General features: G+C 38.9%; 1 protein-coding gene across 2 annotated transcripts in view; it reads left to right on the top strand.

The window, feature by feature from the left end:
• LOC139734685 (E3 ubiquitin-protein ligase MARCHF6-like) overlaps positions 1-20,692 on the top strand; it is a 231,794-nt gene that overhangs the window by 157,335 nt on the left and 53,767 nt on the right. For both annotated transcript variants that reach the window (XM_071645478.1, XM_071645477.1), the window contains exons 7-14: positions 4,646-4,835; positions 6,755-6,901; positions 11,989-12,128; positions 13,629-13,772; positions 15,635-15,769; positions 16,869-17,089; positions 17,323-17,460; positions 18,001-18,754. In XM_071645478.1, the coding sequence (XP_071501579.1) occupies positions 4,646-4,835; positions 6,755-6,901; positions 11,989-12,128; positions 13,629-13,772; positions 15,635-15,769; positions 16,869-17,089; positions 17,323-17,460; positions 18,001-18,754 (1,869 nt within the window). The remainder of the gene's footprint in view (positions 1-4,645; positions 4,836-6,754; positions 6,902-11,988; positions 12,129-13,628; positions 13,773-15,634; positions 15,770-16,868; positions 17,090-17,322; positions 17,461-18,000; positions 18,755-20,692) is intronic.

Genomic DNA, 20,692 nt, shown 5'->3' with positions numbered 1-20,692 from the left:
CTTTGCATCTGATTTGCGAACAATTTGCAAGTGCATAATGAACACTTCAGGTAAACCTGAAGTACTATATAAATATAGACCCCAAAGACGTGTGATCCACAGTTGCTGTCATCCAACAACATAACAATTAACTTTTCCAAGTCCAGCAATTGCTCCAGAGGTGGAGAAGGCGGCGAAGAAGAAATCAAGGAGCTGTTTGGGTGAGACCATGGATTGGTAGAAGACTAGACATGGGCATGTACAATGAGCTGATGGTGGAGCTGCGTGTAATGAAGGTCCACGTGCCTTTCACAACTTCGTGTGAATGGCCCCATCCATGTTTGACTGAACAAGGAACAAACCAACTTCAGACCTAACTTGGAGCCTGGTCTCAAGGTGGCATTAACCCTGCGCCACCTGGCCTCGAGAACAAAACACAGGGACATGCAGTATGCCTGGAGGGTGCCACACATCACCATCAACAAAGTTGTCAGAGAAGTATGTGAGGCCATAGTGGAGGAGTACCTAGATAAGCAGATGACTTGCCCCACCACCAAAGAAGAATGGCAGCAAATTGCTGATGACTGGCTGCAGGGATGGAACTTCCCTCACACCATTGGTGCTATTGATGGCAAGCATGTGGCATGCAAAGCTCCTCCCAACACAGGGTTGGAATATTACAACTACAAGGGCTTCTTCAGTATCATACTGCTTGGCATGGTCAGTTCCGACTACAAGTTCCTCTGAGCTGACGTATGCAGGAAATGGCGCGCATCAGATGCCAAAATCTACAACCACAGTGAGCTAAAGCAAGGTCTAGAAAACAGCAACATCATGGGTTGGACACGTCCAGACCCCCTGCCCAATGACACACAAGATATTCCCTGCTTCATTTTTTGGTGATGATGCTTTCTCCCTAAGAACATACCTGATGAAGCCATACAGCACGAAGAACCTAGCTGACCAGGGAGGAGCGCATCTACAATTACAGATTTTCAAGGGATATGGTATGACAAGGCCTTGAGCATGCTCAAAACTTGTTCCGAGTAAGTCGCAGGGGTTCGCCCGCAGAGGTACACGCAGAACACCAGTACGAGACCCTTACCGGCAGCATCTGGGAGGCAACTCAAATGCAGGTACTTCGCAGTACCCGTAAGTTGCTGATAACAGAAAATGGATCAGTTTCAAAGCTCTCGCGCAGATCACACGGAATACACGCAAGTAGAAGGTAAGTAGCACGCATCTAGCTGGTAAGACACAAGTGCGAAACTCGCAAACATTCTTGTCCGCCCGCAGAAAATTCTTCTGCGTGCTGGAAAATCCCTATTCCCGACAAGCCCACATAGCTTGCCCGGAAAGGTGTGACATGGCCTTCAGTTGTTCTCTGTAATTTCTTATGTGTTTATAGATTTCTTATATTTTAGTGGCACATACCCAAGATATGTCAGATCCAGAACACAGCCAGAAGAAAAGATGTCACATACCTTTAAAAAGTCACATTATTGGTTTGAATAACAAAAAATTATGGTGAAAAGAGCATTTCAACAAACAAAAAAAGTACCATGTCCAGTGCACAAAACGCCTAGAGATTTCCTATCTGTTGCCATTATGCTGGAATTAAGTTGTATATGCTAAAAACAGACAAATAATGCCTAGCATAATGCCAGAAGCTGAAGCGTCTAAAATTATGCCAAAAAGAATACAGCCGGCCAACCGGCCAGCACCGCTAGCATGTGCGCACACACCCTTCACATGCGCTACCTGGACCCCCGTACTAGTACACATGTGTAACGTATGCTCGCATGTTGTCGCAGTAGCGAGCAAATACATTTCCTTTTACTTCTTCATACGATCGTCAATATTCATTGCAGTAATTTTACTATTCTGAGTACAGTTGAACCGTTATGACATATCGTAACCTGAAACATGTGAGAATAAAACCTTGTGGCCCAAAATATCTTATTAGAGGTCAAAATTGTCAGTGGCCTGACCATGTTTCTTGTCATCGTTCAGACAACTTAGCTGCACAGCACCTTCATTTTCAACAATCAAAGGTCTGTGAAAGTTAGAAATATTTTGTGTTTGTCGCTGCGATTCATAAAAGTAACCATGTGACCAAATTCTTCATGTATACCCAGAAAATAATCCCAGAAGATCTTGAAATTTAAACTGATGTCACATAAATGGCAACCCTGTGCAAACGTGTATTTTGCAGCACTAGCAGTGCATCACTTGCCCTCAGGGAGAGGGTGCCCTTCAATTTCTAAGGCTGCGTGACATCATATGGATAAGGTCTATAGAGAGTCTGAAACTACAAGGAGTTCAAGGTGTTCAGACATGGGCTAGTTTGTAGCTCTTAATTAGGAGAAAGTCTGAAACTTGAGTTCGAGGAGGGCAGTCATGCGACAGGTAGCTCTGATTCTGGATGTATCATCAATATTGTGGAAGCTTTTGCTGGAATAAAGGTGTCACAGCCTGACATGTATACGTGCAAGTTGAAATCTCCTATTTTTGTCGAGCCCACCGAAGGTGTGGGGAGACTAAGGGATCGCCTGCAGCGTCTGTCCGTCTGTCGTCCGTCCGTCCGTCCATCCGTCCATCCGTCATCCGTCTGTCCATCGTCCATAACGCTACAAAAACTTGAATAACTCTCTACTGAGGACTTCAATTTCAATCAAACTTGGAGGGAAGAGTGGTTATACAAAGTTACACATTTTACCAGATATGAAGGTCACCTCAAGGTCAAAGGTCACAGGCAGAGGTCAATGAACTTTAGGGGCCAATGTTAAGTTTTTACGGAGCGTTTCGATTATGGCTCATAACTATTGATATATATGTCCGTTTGTGACCAAACTTGGATGGTAGATGTCCCTTGGGGAGTTGAAGGTCATCACAAGGTCAAAGGTCACAGATGGGTCATCAAACTCTTAGGGCCCAATTTAAAGTTTTTATGGCGCATTTCGATTATGGCTCATAACTTTTGATCCCTATGTCCGTTTGTGACCAAACTTGGCTGGTAATGTCCCTTGGGGAATTGAAGATCACCACAAGGTCAAAGGTCACAGACAGAGGTCAACAAACTTTTAGGGCCCAATGTTAAGTTTTCATGGCGTGTTTCGATTATGGCTCATAACTTTTGATCCCTTGTCCGTTTGTGACCAAACTTGGATGGTAAATGTCCTTTGGGGAGTTGATGTCAATCGTTGAAGGTCACCACAAGGTCAAAGGTCATAGAGGGATGGTCAATGAACTTCCGGGAGTTAGAAAAACAATTTCTTCTGCGCGAATGGGCAAGACACAATTTGGCACTTGCCTTGTGTTTTTGTTGTTTTTTTATATGCATGAGGACTCGGCAAACTGAGAAAAGGAGAAGAGAAAGAAAGAAACAAAAATGGACCCATGTGGCACATATCACAACAGTGATGTATAGTTATGACGATATAATCAAACATTTGACCTAATCAAAATATCTCAAAATAAAGCCTTGATGATGTCATCCATGAGTGATCATAATGAAAAGTTTTGTCATTAGATATCGACATGTGGCATGATCATGGAAATGTTTTTGTTATCAAATAAAGATATCATTGACGTACTTACATGTAGTTCGCACAATTCTCCCTATCGCATATAGCCGATATCAGGCGATATCACCTCACAATACCGATATCTGATAGATCGCTTTGGGACGTATACTTCCAGTTTTGTGGTTCTGGAAAATCGTACCAAAGATGCTACGTAGTGTAGGATCTTTGGTCGTACATTCCTTTCTGGAAATGTCTCAAACAAATATGCGAGTTTGACTTAAGGTCGAAGTGGTCTTTCCTGCGAAGCAGATTTTTCCATGCTCTCTGCTAAACTTTGTCTGTTGGGAACTTCACCCATGTCACATCCTTCATCTATGGATATTTTCCATAATTTCGTCATTTGGCATCATCAGCCCAGCATTGGGCTGCTTCGCATAAGAATCCCATTTATCAAATTTAAAGTTACAGATTTGAAAATAACTCTATTATTCGCGAGATTATAATACAGAAATCGATACAGTCTATGAATACTAGCCAGTACTTCGGCATTCAATGTGCATAAAAGCATACATTTACACGTTGCGAGTTCATAACTGGAAGTTTATATCCCAAGAATTAAAGGTAAAAAAATTAGAGCGCCACACGCATTCAAATTAGAACTATAAGGGATAGGGAAAATTGTCCAGAAATAGAGAAGAATAGGTAGAAAAAAAGAAAGACAAATACAATAGGTGGTACGCTGTGAATAGCATGTCTTCAAATTATAAAAAATCTGAAATGTACACTTGTTAAATACATGTAGTTCCAGAATTCATGATTTACAACATATAAACCTTTTCACATCAATAAAAGTCAACATGGAATGGATGTCAGAGGGCAATTTGCCATTTCACTTGTAAAGTCAATTATATTACCTGCCCTGAGCCTGTATCTCTTTCAAGACACCATACAATTTCCTTGCAGAGGAATGCTGCTACTTTTCCTCATTGAAAAATAAGAATTGCACACACTTCTAGTTAAGCTGTGAAAAATATTCAAGCAACCAAAATTGATAATTTACAGCTGCTGTGAATAACAACAGTAAATGAGCTAATGAGCAAGGCTGATGGAAGATAAATTTTATGTATGTGTCCTTGCAGGTTCATGGTGGTGTACGGCAGAGGCATGGGGCAGCTATCAATGCTGGGAGGCAAGGAGATCGGGCAGCAGAGAGAGAAGATGGGAGAGGAGCAATTGTGGATGAAGGTGGAGGGGCAGGTGTTGCTGGTGAGGGGGTGCGTGAAGCTGAACAGCCACTCAACAACCAAGCTGAGGACAATGCAGGACATGGTAATTGTGTAGTGGATAGTGTAGTGAATTTCTTCTTTTTTTTGGGGGGGGGGGGGGGGCACGCAGACAAAGATTGCAAGGAAAAGACAGGAGACATTAAATTAGTGTCGGGAAAAGTTGTAAGTAGTTGGCAGAGGCCAGAAGAATTACACTACATATTAGAAAAGGGCTAGGATGTGGGAACAACCTGTAAGCTAAGGACATACAAAAATAAGCAGACTCTGCTACTGAGTATCATTGGATTGCGGGTTAGTATTGTAAAATAAGGGTTATGATATGTTGTCTTCAGTATGTGTCAGTTTCTGCAGGTGAATAGATATACAGGGGAATCCTGTTGTAACAAGATCGGATACAATGAGAATCCGCATATAACGAGATAAATCGTCCGGTCCCAAATAAATGTGCGTGTTAGCCTAGGGAAATTCGGAGTTTCGGTTATTGCGAGATAATTTTTGGGCGTAAAAACAAAGAAAAACAAAGACAAATTTGTGCGGATATAACGACAACTTTTTTTTTTTGCAACCCAATTAAAAAACAGGCAAAATCACACACTATTTCAAAACCAGAAAAGGTTAATTCTCCTCGAATTGTGTGAATTATCGTTGCGTGCAAGCAGAGACTAACATCTGCCAGTGCCAAACAGAACGCAATCAAAATGCACCGCAAGTTCATATAAGTCTCTTTCTGAGGGCCGTGATAGAACAGCATCGGAATATTTAGAAGCTATAACCTTTGCTATTTATGCCAAAAATGTTATAACAAATGCTACAATTCAAATTAACATTCTTTAATGGCTTATACAAGAAAAATGTGAGCGGTGAACGCAGCAAATTGTAAGTTTTGGGAGAAACTTTGAACATGTTCAAAAATCCTTTGCAATGAGAAAAACTGGTTGTAAAAATGAAAACTGTTTTTGAGTTTGATCGCAACTGTAACCGAGCCCTGACGAAAGTTAGAATCTGCTATTATTTGCTGCTTTCGCAAACATTAACCGCTCAGTAAGATACCCATTTACGTAACTTTGATTATAAGATAAATTGAATTAGATGTCAAAATTAAAATACGATGGGGTCGTATGATAAAATTTTAATTAACTCAGCTCTAGCTTATCGAAATGCAAGTACTATTTCAGTCGATTTTGCAATCCACAGTTACTCGTTAATGGTTTTTGTTTTCGTAAACGGCATTCACCCGTCAATCTTGTCAGGTAAAACCGTCACGCAAAGCACTCATTCAACCTGATGCATTGCAACAAATAGTAAGCTGGAAGCACATGGCGCTCTTGCAGTAAAATTAGCAAGCGTTTCGCTCATCACACTGTAAAGTAATAGTGAGAGAATATATAGGATGTTGGGAACGGTTTCCCTGGAGGAAATAAAAGACGAGAGTGTAAGACGTGGTGTAAACTTTCACCACAATATACATGGTTTATATCAATAATTTGTCATAGAATGAAAGATAAATTCGTATTTTACTCACAGCTTTCATCCACACGAGTTACGCTAAATGCAGCGTTGATAGCGCGATGACCTTACCTTTAATTGCATAAACTTTGCTTCTCTCTTCTCAGATGTGCAGATTGATCAGCATGGGGATAACAAAAGGCAGACCCCATCTACGACATTATTATATGATTTGTCAAATCTGAAATATTTGATAACAAGCGTCGAGAAAAAAAATTATTGTAATTATCGCGAGAATGCTCTTGCATTTTCCTGTCGCATTTCTTGTTTATCTGTTCATCAATACGACGTCATATTATTTATACATGTAACCCAATTCTAACAGAGCATGTTTATATAAAGTGTACATTCCACAAGTGTGCGGATACAACCCTGTACATGCATCCCTGGCAGGTTGTTGTCTTCCCGCAAGAAAATTTGCATGATTGAGTTCATAACAAACAATCTTATATGCAGATGACATCAACTGGAATGCACTTGAGTGGGACCGAGCTGCTGAGGCCTTGACTTGGGAAGAACTCCTGGGACTGGATGGCTCTCTGGTTTTCTTGGAACACGTCTACTGGGTCACTGTCCTCAATGCCCTCTTTATCTTCCTCTTTGGTAGGTTTGGGCAAATAATTAGCCCAGTCAATAGTCACTCACTATTGACAAAGCATGATATCAACAACATGCCCCTTGGGGTATTGGCATTACTCATTGGCTGTATGTTATTTATAGAGGATGTGCAATTGTCAAGATTAGTGTGTTTTATGTAGTGTTACACCAACTACACATAGCATGACGATAGGACGTACATGTATATATCATTTTTTGTCCCCGCCGAACGAGTTCGAGCAGGGGACTATGAAACGGGCTCCGTACGTGTGTGTGTCCGTGTGTCTGTCCGTCCGTCCGTCTGTCTGTCTGTCTGTGCGTCCGTGTGTGATCAAAATGTTCAATTTGCTACTTCTCTGTCATTTATGAGCCAATTTTAATTCTGTTTGCTTTATATGATAGCACTACATGGGAGCTTTGAAACTTCTACACAGAATTTCAGTTGTGACCTTTGACCTTGACCTTTGACCTATATTGTACATTTTGCTTCAAAATGCTACTCCTTCGCCATTTCTAACCCGATTTCGATTCCGTTTGCTTTATGTGATGGCACTAGGTGAGGGCTTCAAAACTTCTACACAGAATTTTGACCTTTGACTTCTTTGACCTTTGACCTTGATTTTTGACCTATATTGTACATTGGCTACAAAATGCTACTCCTTCGCCATTTCTAACCCGATTTCGATTCCGTTTGCTTTATGTGATGGCACTAGGTGAGGGCTTCTAAACTTCTACACAGAATTTTGACCTTTGACTTCTTTGACCTTTGACCTTGATTTTTGACCTACATATTGTACATTGGCTACAAAATGCTACTCCTTCGCCATTTCTAACCCGATTTCGATTCCGTTTGCTTTATGTGATGGCACTAGGTGAGGGCTTCAAAACTTCTACACATAATTTTGACCTTTGACTTCTTTGACCTTTGACCTTGATTTTTTACCTATATTGTACATTGGCTACAAAATGCTACTCCTTCGCCATTTCTAACCCGATTTCGATTCCGTTTGCTTTATGTGATGGCACTAGGTGAGGGCTTCAAAACTTCTACACAGAATTTTGACCTTTGACTTCTTTGACCTTTGACCTTGATTTTTGACCTATATTGTACATTGGCTACAAAATGCTACTCCTTCGCCATTTCTAACCCGATTTCGATTCCGTTTGCTTTATGTGATGGCACTAGGTGAGGGCTTCAAAACTTCTACACAGAATTTTGACCTTTGACTTCTTTGACCTTTGACCTTGATTTTTGACCTATATTGTACATTGGCTACAAAATGCTACTCCTTCGCCATTTCTAACCCGATTTCGATTCCGTTTGCTTTATGTGATGGCACTTGGTGAGGGCTTCAAAACTTCTACACAGAATTTTGACCTTTGACTTCTTTGACCTTTGACCTTGATTTTTGACCTATATTGTACATTGGCTACAAAATGCTACTCCTTCGCCATTTCTAACCCGATTTCGATTCCGTTTGCTTTATGTGATGGCACTAGGTGAGGGCTTCAAAACTTCTACACAGAATTTTGACCTTTGACTTCTTTGACCTTTGACCTTGATTTTTGACCTATATTGTACATTGGCTACAAAATGCTACTCCTTCGCCATTTCTAACCCGATTTCGATTCCGTTTGCTTTATGTGATGGCACTAGGTGAGGGCTTCAAAACTTCTACACAGAATTTTGACCTTTGACTTCTTTGACCTTTGACCTTGATTTTTGACCTATATTGTACATTGGCTACAAAATGCTACTCCTTCGCCATTTCTAACCCGATTTCGATTCCGTTTGCTTTATGTGATGGCACTAGGTGAGGGCTTCAAAACTTCTACACAGAATTTTGACCTTTGACTTCTTTGACCTTTGACCTTGATTTTTGACCTATATTGTACATTGGCTACAAAATGCTACTCCTTCGCCATTTCTAACCCGATTTCAATTCCGTTTGCTTTATGTGATGGCACTAGGTGAGGGCTTCAAAACTTCTACACAGAATTTTGACCTTTGACTTCTTTGACCTTTGACCTTGATTTTTGACCTATATTGTACATTGGCTACAAAATGCTACTCCTTCGCCATTTCTAACCCGATTTCGATTCCGTTTGCTTTATGTGATGGCACTAGGTGAGGGCTTCAAAACTTCTACACAGAATTTTGACCTTTGACTTCTTTGACCTTTGACCTTGATTTTTTACCGATATTGTACATTTTGCTACTAAATACTACTTCCGGCGGGGACATATTTTACGCACCGCGTAATTTCTACTTTTCCTTGTTTTTAATTCAAATAAGACCAAATCACCAAGGGAGATTGCCTCTTACTATGTTTTTATTGGACAATATGTTTAGCATTGATTTATATGATTTTTATTGCTCACCCAAGTGACCTAATGCGATCTTTCACGTCTGTCATGTGTAAGCTTTAGACAATTTCAACTTCTTCTTAAAAGCCCTATGATGGATTTTTGCCACACTTGGCAGGTACGTAACATTCTCATTTTTTCAAGTGGGCACAATGCTCCCCCCCCCCCCCCCCCCAGCCTGCAAGGGAGCCCCCAAAGGCTCCAAAATTAAGAAACCTTTTTAAATTTTCTAAAAGAAGTTTCAAAGCTAAGTTAGTGCTATGAGTACCTATATTAGTCACTGTTAGTTTCAAGCTTTTGAATGACAAATCAAGGGGGTTCCCCCCCCCCCTTTTGGGGCCTTGTACGGGCCAAATTCAGAGCCAATTTTCACATTTTTATCTTCTTGAAAATTGTATGGACAAATTTCATTAAACTTGGCAAGTATAATTGTGAACCAGAAATTAGTTTGTCTACTGGCAGGAGACATCAAGTTTACGAAGAATACACATTCCACAATTAAACAGTCGCCATATTTTGATGGTCAAAATCAGATAATGGACAGGACATTTTAGATGAAGATACAGGACTATGAATACAACTTACATATAATACAAACATACTGAACTTCAATGAATTATACTTACCTGTGATATTCCGCATGAAGAACAAGCTTGTCAAATACTAGTAAATAAAAGAGAGGAAATATACCAGAAGCTGTGCTTATGTCACATGTAATTTCTTGAGGTAGGTATATTTTGCGCTGGATTGATTTGGTCATTAGATAGAAGAAAAAAAGTGACCGAGTTGAGCAAAGCATACAAGTATTATGCAGAGCCACATATACTTTGATGTAAATACAAAATTTAAATAGTGTAGAATGTGAACTGATGTAGATTATCTTTCATCCAGTCAAAGTGTAATCTCCGAAATTATTGTGAATCACAAAACTGGAATGGAAACTTACGTTGTGCGACTGTAGAATGTGAATTAGAAGATATGGTTACAACTAATTAATGTTCACAAAGAGATTTGCTCTATTCGTAAATTGCAATGAATAGATGATAAAAACTGATATTGTGTATGGTACATCAAAACAAGTTCAATAGTCGAGAAAATTAATGAAGTTTAAAAGTTGACTTCTTCACTCTTCACTTTCAATTTGTGAAAACAAAATACCGGTATATCTATTGCTGCAGATTGACTGTGCTGTAAACGATTGCCCTAGCACTGTTAGTCTTCCAAGCTAATCCAAATCCCTATAAAACACTTTAATTTTTGCTTGTTATTATAATATCCCTTTCAAGGACTCACGAGTTCAGTTTCTAACTGTATACTGTAAATGTTATTACAAAAACGTGAATGCATTAATAGCATTTATAGTATCCATCTGCCATTTATTATTTGTCCATAAAGCAACGCAACCAAACAGTACCAAATGCAGTGAAATGCATTATACAGTGTAGAGCACCATAGTATTATTATCAGAAGTATGTTCCATTCCTTTTTACTTTAATCTGCTTGAAGCAGTAGTCAAACCATGTGTCATTTTCGTAGCAACATTAATAAGGTATCCTATATGTATGAAGATAATTGTTACCCGGTCATTCTGCGCTATTATTGCTAATATTGTAGCCATTGAATTTTTTCACCTCATCAGCAGTGTATGTTACTGTGTGGTTACGATAACAAATGTTGGTTATGAATCCGAAAGGCTCATTCATTGAATGAACTACAGTGTATAAAGGTAATGGATGTTATGAAAGTAGCTCAGTGCAAGTTCAAAACACGCAATCAAAGTTATCGGGATGCCATTATGCAATGTAGGGGGAACTGATAGCTCGAGAAAACTTGTGTTTAGGTAGGTAAAGATTGCCGTATGCAATCTTTGTATAAAAGTTTGACTCATGAGCATCTTCTGAGCATTGATATTGTATAAAATATTTTTGTTTTGATTATGTTAGTTAGTTTGAACTATGAAAATAAGTGCGTTTACCTCAACAATATTGTACACTTATTAGTAAAATGAATTCATGTCTTCATTTGTATGATCTTCATTGAAATGATGATCACTTCTGTAAACCAACAATTGAGTCTTGTATATAAATAACTCTATAATCATGGTCAAAATGTTTTGGAGTGATACACGATGTAAGGCGAAAACCAACCAACAAAATGTCATGTATCATCATGCAAATTTCAGACGTTTAGAGTCACCCGACAAATTTTCAAGTGACAAATGTAACACTATATAAATTGCGCCGTAGCAGACTGCTTTACCATTTTTAAATGTTACGAGCGACTGTTAAAAGAAAGAAAAGAAAAAGAGGCAAAGTTTAAGAAATGAATTAAAAAGCATGTAAATGCAGATGATCATGTTTAATATCCAAAGTAAGAGATTACAATCGGTCATGCAGTTGTATATGATTGCCTCATTTACATGTCATTTGATTTCTATAAACTATACTATTTTTGAATTAAAGTCCCATTCCCTCCTAGATGAACATTTTGTCAGGTTTTACTTATTAAACAGCAAATGCCTATTATACATTGAGAGATGACCTATACATACATTTGTATATACTAAACCAGTGAAAGAAAGCATACATGTATTCTACATCACACAGCATAGGTTACAATTCAACAGCAGATTTGCAGAAAACTTAAAGTGTTAAAGTGCATTACAAGTGTGACCTTTACAAGCTGGACAGCAAGATTGAGAGTTGCTCTTTTATTTTTTGTTTCAGCCTTCTGTCCATACCACATTGGGGGACTGAGCACCCTTCTGCTAGGCTGGCAAGAGATAATCAGATGGACTCATTTTGAAGGCCTCATCACCACCATGCTGGGCTACATTTGTTTGGCTGTTTTCCTTGTACTCTTTCATGTATCCTTTGAAATGTCTGTTCTCACCATTACCGTATGTCCAAAAAAAAATTACAACGGGGCCCTCCGCAATGATATCTTTAAAAATAGTGAATCAATCTAAATACAAGTTCAGGGTATGAAACTATAACTCATTGCCCACATCTTACAGAAAACCCCATTTGATTTGCTTCAGTGGTCAAAGAGAAATTTGAGGAAGTTTGTAGAGGATGTCGGGAATCTCTTCCGTCCAAATTCTGTCTATTATTCACACACATGAGCATTGAATTGCTAAAATTGGAAGAATCAGACTCATGACATGCTTTACAACAATCCATATTTCTCTGTGACCGCTTAACCAAATTGAATGGGGTTTTCTGCATAATAGAGCTAAAATGTTATATTTCAAGAGCCTGAAGTAGCATTTAGACAGGTCGATCATATTGGGTGTTATCAATTCGAAAATCTAATTGTAATTTTTGGGGCGACTTACTGCAGTATGTCCCCAAAAAATTACAATCAGATTTTTGCATTGATAACACCCAATATGATTAATTCTTTTAAATGCTACCAAATGCTACTCCTTCGCCATTTCTAACCCGATTTCGATTCTGTTTGCTTTATGTGATGGCACTAGGTGAGGGCTTCAAAACTTCTACACAGAATTTTGACCTTTGACTTCTTTGACCTTTGACCTTGATTTTTGACCTATATTGTACATTGGCTACAAAATGCTACTCCTTCGCCATTTCTAACCCGATTTCGATTCCGTTTGCTTTATGTGATGGCACAAGGTGAGGGCTTCAAAACTTCTACACAGAATTTTGACCTTTGACCTTGATTTTTGACCTGTATTGTACATTTTGCTACAAAATGCTAGTTCCGGCGGGGACATATATTACGCACCGCGTAATTTCTACTTTTCCTTGTTCATTTGTTAAATACACTGTAAAATGATAATGAACAAAATCAGACTTTATGAAATAGGTTCGTTAAGTTTTTCTAAACACCAGCGCAAACCGAATAACATGCATGCGTTGTTTATCGTAACTTGCCGGATATTGTACGCTGTTGGTGCCCAGCGGTACTGCAATGATTTCATGAATTATTTTGGCTATAATCCTATACATGTAGCCTATGTTTGCGCCCAAAGTGGTTGAAAATGCATCCTTTATTTTCTTCCCAAAATCTCATGTATGACATACATGGTTTCCTGAGAAATACTTGGGAGGGTGATATTCATGATGCTTTCTACACCTACATGTATCTCTTCCTTGTATATTTAACCATTCTAAATGAATGACATTTTTGTTTGTGAAATGCACTGTAAAATGATTTAAAAAAAAGAAATTGTCACTGACAGAAGAGAATATCATAACTAATCTTACTAATTTGAGTGTTGAATGTAAGTCAGTGTATGCAATGCCCTCTTCAAATCATAACCATGGGACTGCAGATGATTAATGCTCGTATAGAAATACAGGTACAACAATGTGGCACTTGACAAATTTACAATATTCAGATCTGCAGTCAGTTGTTAAAATTCTTCCAGACAGCCCGTCTCTTTGGTCTGTGCTATGTGGTACTCAAGGTATTCCTCCTCGTTGTCCTGGAGATAGGTGTCTTCCCTCTGATCTGTGGCTGGTGGTTGGATGTCTGCTCATTGGTGAGTCAAACTTTAAGAAGTGCCCTCTATCAGCAAACATTTATATTTTCGCACACTGGACAAAATTTTAGGTCCATATTTCAATTCAAATCAATTTAAATCAAATTTTGTCTCCAATATGTCATTTTTTTTTTTTTTTCAATACATGTTCAAGGAAAGGAAAGTACAATATATTACATCAAATATTTGAATCTATATCCTACATCATGAAATTTTTGAATAAGCATTGGCCGAGAGCTTCTCATGTGACTGAAAATAATTTCACCATGGAAAGAAAGTGAATGTAACGTGACGTCAGCCTCAGTATGTCCATTGCCTGAGCAATTTTCTTTATCACTTTTTTTGGAATGGCGTGATCGTTAGCTATTGATATCTAAACAAAGCAAATCGCAAATATGATGAGGCTGAGAGCCGCGGGACATCGATGCTAACGAACGCCTACGATGCACCATTATCCCCCTGATATGTAAACCAACCCCTGTATGTTCTAGTTCAGCTACTATCATAGACAATATTTTTATCAATTCTTCTGATCATCATTTCATTTCTGGTATCTTACTCTCTGATTTAAGTGATCATTATCCCATTTTTTTGTTTTTAAGCTATTTCGAGTTCAAATACTAAAAAGTATAATGTATTCCGGAAAATAACACCTTTTTCATTAACATCACTGATGGGTGATTTATCAAAAGCTGACTGGTCAGATGTTCTTGAGTTGAACGATGCCAATCTTACCCATGAATTATTTTGGGACCGTTTTCTGTTTATATCAAATGAACATATGCCATTTAGAAAAAGGGGGTCTGTTGATAAAGGGTTTTAAAAGGCCTTGGATCACATGTGCAATACTGAAGTCAAGCGATAAGAAAAAGAGATTATTTAAATTGTGTAGATTGATCCAAACAAGAGTAATGAATTATTTTACAAGCAATATCGTAATCATTTGAACTCTGTTATTCAACAAGCTAATAGAAAATATTATCATGATGAATTTTATAAGACTAAATGTATTTCGAAACATGTGTGGAAATTTATTAATCGGACTCTGGGAAAAACTGATTGTAATTTGCCAGAATTTTTAGTGCAAGAAAATGATGTGATATATGATCAAGTTTTAATAGCAAATATTTTTAATGAACATTTTGTTGACGTTGGTCCAAATTTGTCTCATTTGATTGATACATCAGATACATCTAAATGTTCTTCTGATTTTCTCTCCCATAATTTTGAACGTTCTTTTTTAAACCGGTTTCTGAATCAGAAATACAGTGCTCACTGCTTAATCGGGAGGGGTCGGGAGACACGTTTTCTCCCATTTAAGTGGTGCTTCTGCTTAGCCGGTGGCCAGTAGTGGCCCGTGCAAACCACACAACATGAAGCCCTGTATGTGGGCACCATGCACAGTTTTCAAACCCGCCGATAGCCACAGCAACAAATACACGCGCGCTATGACATGCAGACACAAAACACGATATGAAAAGACACAGCAGTCTCATAAATGCATCATCGGAACAAACCTTCATTCATTTGATTCACGAAGTAATTTTTTTTTAGTGTGCTTTATAAATAAAGCAAATAGGCTAAACACAAGACTCCTAACTGATGCTTTTGTAGTATCCCTAGTCTAGATTCTAGATCTAGACTAGCTGGGGTCATCCCACGAGATCGACACCTGAGTGCATATGCAGCCAAAACTGGGTGCAAGTTTGTTTCTTGAACTATCCCATAATGCATCTTAAGCGATGCTCACCGTGAGGCACCCAGGTATTGGCAATACCGAGCACTGATGCAATATTACATGAACTATGCTCTAATTGAGTATATCTTAACCCTGTGTCATTTCAACTTTCCCTCTCTACCAGTCTCTATTTGATGTGACGATCAAGGAGAGGCTGCAAGGGTTTCATGCTGCTCCAGGCACAGCCACCTTTCTTCACTGGCTAGTTGGCATGGCCTATGTCTTCTACTTTGCCTCGTTTATACTACTGCTCAGAGAGGTAACTCTCACATGTCCTATAGAAGACATTACATGTGTGTGTTTCCATTAAAAGTGATACTAATCTGCAGATTATTTCACCCATGCCCTTTTCAAAGGTAACAACGTTATAGACTGTTTATCTTCTTTCAGTTTTGATATCATATATGTAAAGAATCATAGGTACAAGTATGAGATATTTGGGATGAACTCCACCGTTTGATATTTGAGGATTTAGTGTAGGGATTTGTTCAGGGTTCTTGTTTCAGATTACTGTTAAAGTGGAAATTTTCGCGCATTTCGCGCAACCAGAAACTAGCGCGAGAATAAAAGCGTGCGAATATTTTTGCTTGCCATATGTTCCTGTGCATGATGTCTTGATTCCGCGGAATTGAAAACATGCGAAACTCTTCTTACCCGGTCAAGCGCGAAAAATTAGTCGCGCGAAAATGTCCACTTTTACAGTAGTTAGGTTAGTTATAGGTCTTTTTGTCTTAGTTTCTTTGTTTCATCCACTTTTTATGTATATCAATCAATCGATCATATAATTTCTTGTATTACGTGTGGGGGGAATGCACCCTACAAGCCCAGCTTTTTAGCATTCCTCCCCATTTCCAACATTTCCGTATACCTACAATTTTTTTTTTGTAAACTTATCCTTTATTTTGTATTATGATGAAATCTATGTATTCAATTTCTGTAATATATTTATATGTTTCTGTTGGAAATGAAAAAATAAATGAATGAATGAAAATAAATGAATGATAAAAGGCTAATTTCAACAAACTTTACTTCAATATCATGTGGGTCATTTAGAGCAATAAACTAACACATTTTTTTTCTTGTATATCCTCCTTAGTAGTAGTACAGATCACAAAATACCTCAAATGACAGAGCAGTTTGGGATGAGGTGTATTTTGTGGCAATCTAAAAATTATGTTTGGGTATTGAGGCTTTTTTTTTTTATACATACCATACTACAGGTATATATGGTTAGCAAGATTGCTCATTTTCTTGGCCCAGCCTATTAATCATGATTATTCTGTGGGTTAGATCACTTTGGAATATGCCCACATTTAAGCTTATGCCTGCTCTCATTTGCTCTCAATCTGGTAACCAAGGTGCTGCGTCCTGGTGTTCTCTGGTTCCTTAGAAACCTCAATGACCCAGACTTTAACCCCGTCCAGGAGATGATCCATCTGCCCATCTATCGCCATGCCCGCCGTTTCATCCTCTCCATAGTCGTGTTTGGTAGTGTTGTACTGCTCATGGTGTGGCTGCCAGTCACCATCATCAAACATCTCCTGCCTACTTTCCTCCCGTACCACATGCACCTCTCAGGGTGAGTGTCCAACTCCATTACCAGCTTGCTGGAGAGCTGAAGAACAGCATACAGGTAAAATGCAGATACACATTGATAAACAAACATATCTGAAAGAGGGAAACTCGTAAATGAGAAGGTGGTGGTAAGGAATTGATTGAAGGGTTTTAAAAGACATTCTCAGGTGTGCTACAGTGATAATGATATCACACAAGTGATTTTGTAATGCTTGGTTTGTCTCTTCCCCCCTGTAGGGACACTGCTGTGACAGAGCTGTCCCTTGAACTTCTTCTTCTTCAAGTGGTCTTGCCAGCACTCCTAGAACAGGGTCACACCCGCATGTGGCTCAAGAACCTTATCAGATACTGGACCATCATGGCAGCTTTCCTTTTGTGAGTGTGTTCTTACTTCTTTAACTGAGTTTTCTTGTTTTCGACCAGATACATGTAGACTGCTCCTTTTTTCATACCTCCACCCTGAAGGTTGCCTGGAAGTATTTTGTTTTCTTCGGGATTGTCTACCCATCTGTTCTTCCCACCAAAATGTTGTTATCTAGTCGTAAATTCTACTAGGTGCAAGTCAAGTATATGTTATATAGTGTAATTGTTAGAAATTAATTGACAACTGTTATGTTTGTGCACTTCCTCTATGGTCAGAATCAAAGAGCTTCTTCAAAATGGATATGGCAGATAAAGTGATTGCATGAGAAGTGGAAGGAGGCATCTCAGTCAACTGTGCAACCGTCAAACATTGTACATGTTCACACACTTCCTTGTACATGCATGTTTTGATGCATATGAATATTCATAAAAACACAGCTCGCTAGCGAACTTGTAGCTTGTAAAGGCTTAGGCCTGTGTGAAACATAAATCAGCATGATTTCATGTCCGTTGAGTGTAAAGCTGAATTTTCAACCTGTTGTATATTTACAGGGACCTCAGATCATACCTCCTTGGTGATGTTCCACTTGATGAAGAATTTGATGACATAGGTAGTGATGAAGCTGATGAAGACCATGAAGAGGAAGAGAACATACAAGAGGATGAAGAAGGAGAAAATGAGAATGGTGTTGACCTGGAAGAAAATCGTGGTGCACATTTCATTGACATAGGTAGGACTTACCATGAGGCACTTGCTGACAGAGGAGCCTTAAACAGTGCAGTCAACAATGTACCACACAGGACTGAACAGTTTGCTGAAGTGGCTGAAAAGTCAACCATAGGACAACCAACAGACTTGCCTCTTGAAACATGTACACTCCCTGACAAGAGCAACAAATTCTTTCACAAGGAGTTTGAGCAGAGTGAGAAAATGAAGAGACAGTTCAATGATGACAATAATGATGATGCTACACAGCACATGCAGCTCAGGCACTCCCATGAAGATAGCGATGTTGAGATGAGGGAAGTAGAGAGAGATGTTGACTCAGTTGCAATAGAGGGCTTGCTGGATTGTGGCAAGGATGGAGACCTCACAGACGAACAAAGCAGTGGACCTGAGGATGAAGAGGAGGAGGAGGAAGGGGCAGAGGGAATGGAAGGGGTGGATGAAGTTGTCCATGTGATGGATCAAGAGAACCCAGTGGATTTAGGAGTTGGACTCCATGCTGCCCATCATGCCCTTCTCAATAACAGACAACCTACACATTTTGAGCCATACAACAGACCCAACCTCTTCCATATTAGGGTGAGCATAAAAGTGTCCACTGGCAAAATTTATTTCAATTACAGCATGAAGTAATGGTTGTGTGCACTCATGAGTTCAAATTCCCATTTTCTGATTTCTAACTTACCAAACTGGTGGCTTTGAAATGATTACAGTGCACTCCCACTATAACGAACACGGTTATAACAAAATTCCAGTTACAACGAAGTAAAAATTCAGACCGTAAAATGATTCGCTCTTTGTTCTTTATTGTTTATATATTTGGTTATAATGAAATTCTGATAGAACCAATGGGAATTGCCGGTCTCAAGGACTTCATTATAAGGCAGTCTACTGTATATGTAACTTGTCCCATTTCATAAAAAACAAACAAAAATAGATATGTTAATATGTACCTTTGTAAACTAGAAGTGAAATCATCCGATTAATCAGTATGAATATTTAGTTTATTTGTGCATCTGCAAATGTAAACACTGTGTAGAAAGAGTGGGGAATGTTCTGCTTTTTCTGTGGATTCCTACCATTCATACAGAATAGGAAGCATGGAAATTGTCAGAAATGATTTCATGTTCAGCTGTTTTACTCCAATTTCACAAGTTGTGAACCTTATAAATCAGTTTTTGAACTTGTTAAGGTTATCATCTTTTAACTGTATCATCTCAAGGATTTATCGTGGAATTTATGCATTTTATCTACTAGTCCGACGTCTCTGTCGGATCACTGTAGATACCCAGTTTTTCCATTCTTTAATTAAAAAAAAAGAAAGAAGGAAAAGCATTTCAAAAAGACTTCATAGCTTTTTTTGATGTTTTTATTGCTTACTGATAATCCCCTCAAACTCAGTATGTGTCATGACAATACTCGCTACATCCCGGCTGTGCGTGTGCCGAAGCGAAACGCTTACTGGTGCTAGCAGTTAGCAAATTCAGCGTACAAATGGGCCAAGTGTTCTGGCTTGGTATGGTGAACATTTCATATTCAAGAAAGAAATCATCATAAGTCATGCTTCCTCTTTCCTTTTGGAACTGTCCCTCGATGTCTCATGTTCTGTAGAGCTCTTTGTGTTTCACCTTTTCCAAGCCCCTATTGCTATTTTTGGGTGAGATTGTTCCTTTTTGTAATCTTCTAGGCTCTAGTGATATTCCTGGGACTGGTTTTAGAATCCTCCAAATCACAAATTTTAAGCAAAAATTCATGTCAACATTGGTGATTCTAGTGTGTCCTTACTATGGCTAGTACTGAGTCCCGTAGCTAGTACTGAGTCCAGTATTTGCATTTCTGTGCTTGCAATTTCAGGTGGCTGTTGTATCAGCTTTTGATTAGTTGCTAGTTTCAATCAATTTTGAAAAGTTTTTCTTTCACTTTCTGTTAACCTTTGGGCCCTGCATTTGACTTCCTCTCTATGGAAAACCCCAAATTGTCTCCCAAACCCTCCTACTTCTTTTCCAGCTGGGTCTGGTAGGTTATCAAAAGCAAACTTCCAGTGTTGTTATACATATATGGGTGGCAGTTGTAACTGCCATGGAGTAGCCATTACTTTCCATGAGTCCACAACACCCCTCAAACAGGGGGGCAGAATCCGCCCCCCCCCCTCGACGTTTCGCGCTATAATTCTGTAACGCGAGAAGGCCTCGACGCGAGGCTTCTTGACTTTCTTTGTTCAAGTCTCGGGCAACTTTTGAGACCAAATTTGCAACGTCCGCGCATACTTTTTCGAAGCCACGCCCATTTTTGTAACGGCATGTCGCCCAAAAACGGGCACAATTTTGTGATTTTGTGTTCATTTCCTATGGAAAATAGTGCTCTGTCATGAAGTCATAAAAACCTGATTATATTTACAATTAATCACTTTCATTGATTAATTTTATGCTAATTATGGTAGAAAGTGGTCAGTGACAATTTTCAATAAAAAACAGAAAAAAACAAAAGTTGAAAAATGGAGAAATACATAAGAAATTC

Source organism: Diadema antillarum, unplaced genomic scaffold (genome assembly GCF_040938485.1).
Source record: "Diadema antillarum isolate AM-2024a unplaced genomic scaffold, OU_Dant_1.0 seq00000539_RagTag, whole genome shotgun sequence".
In the NCBI taxonomy this organism is placed as follows: Eukaryota; Metazoa; Echinodermata; class Echinoidea; order Diadematoida; family Diadematidae; genus Diadema; species Diadema antillarum.
The sequence above is the reverse complement of the archived record's forward strand: the minus strand, read 5'-3'. Positions and strand labels throughout refer to the sequence as shown.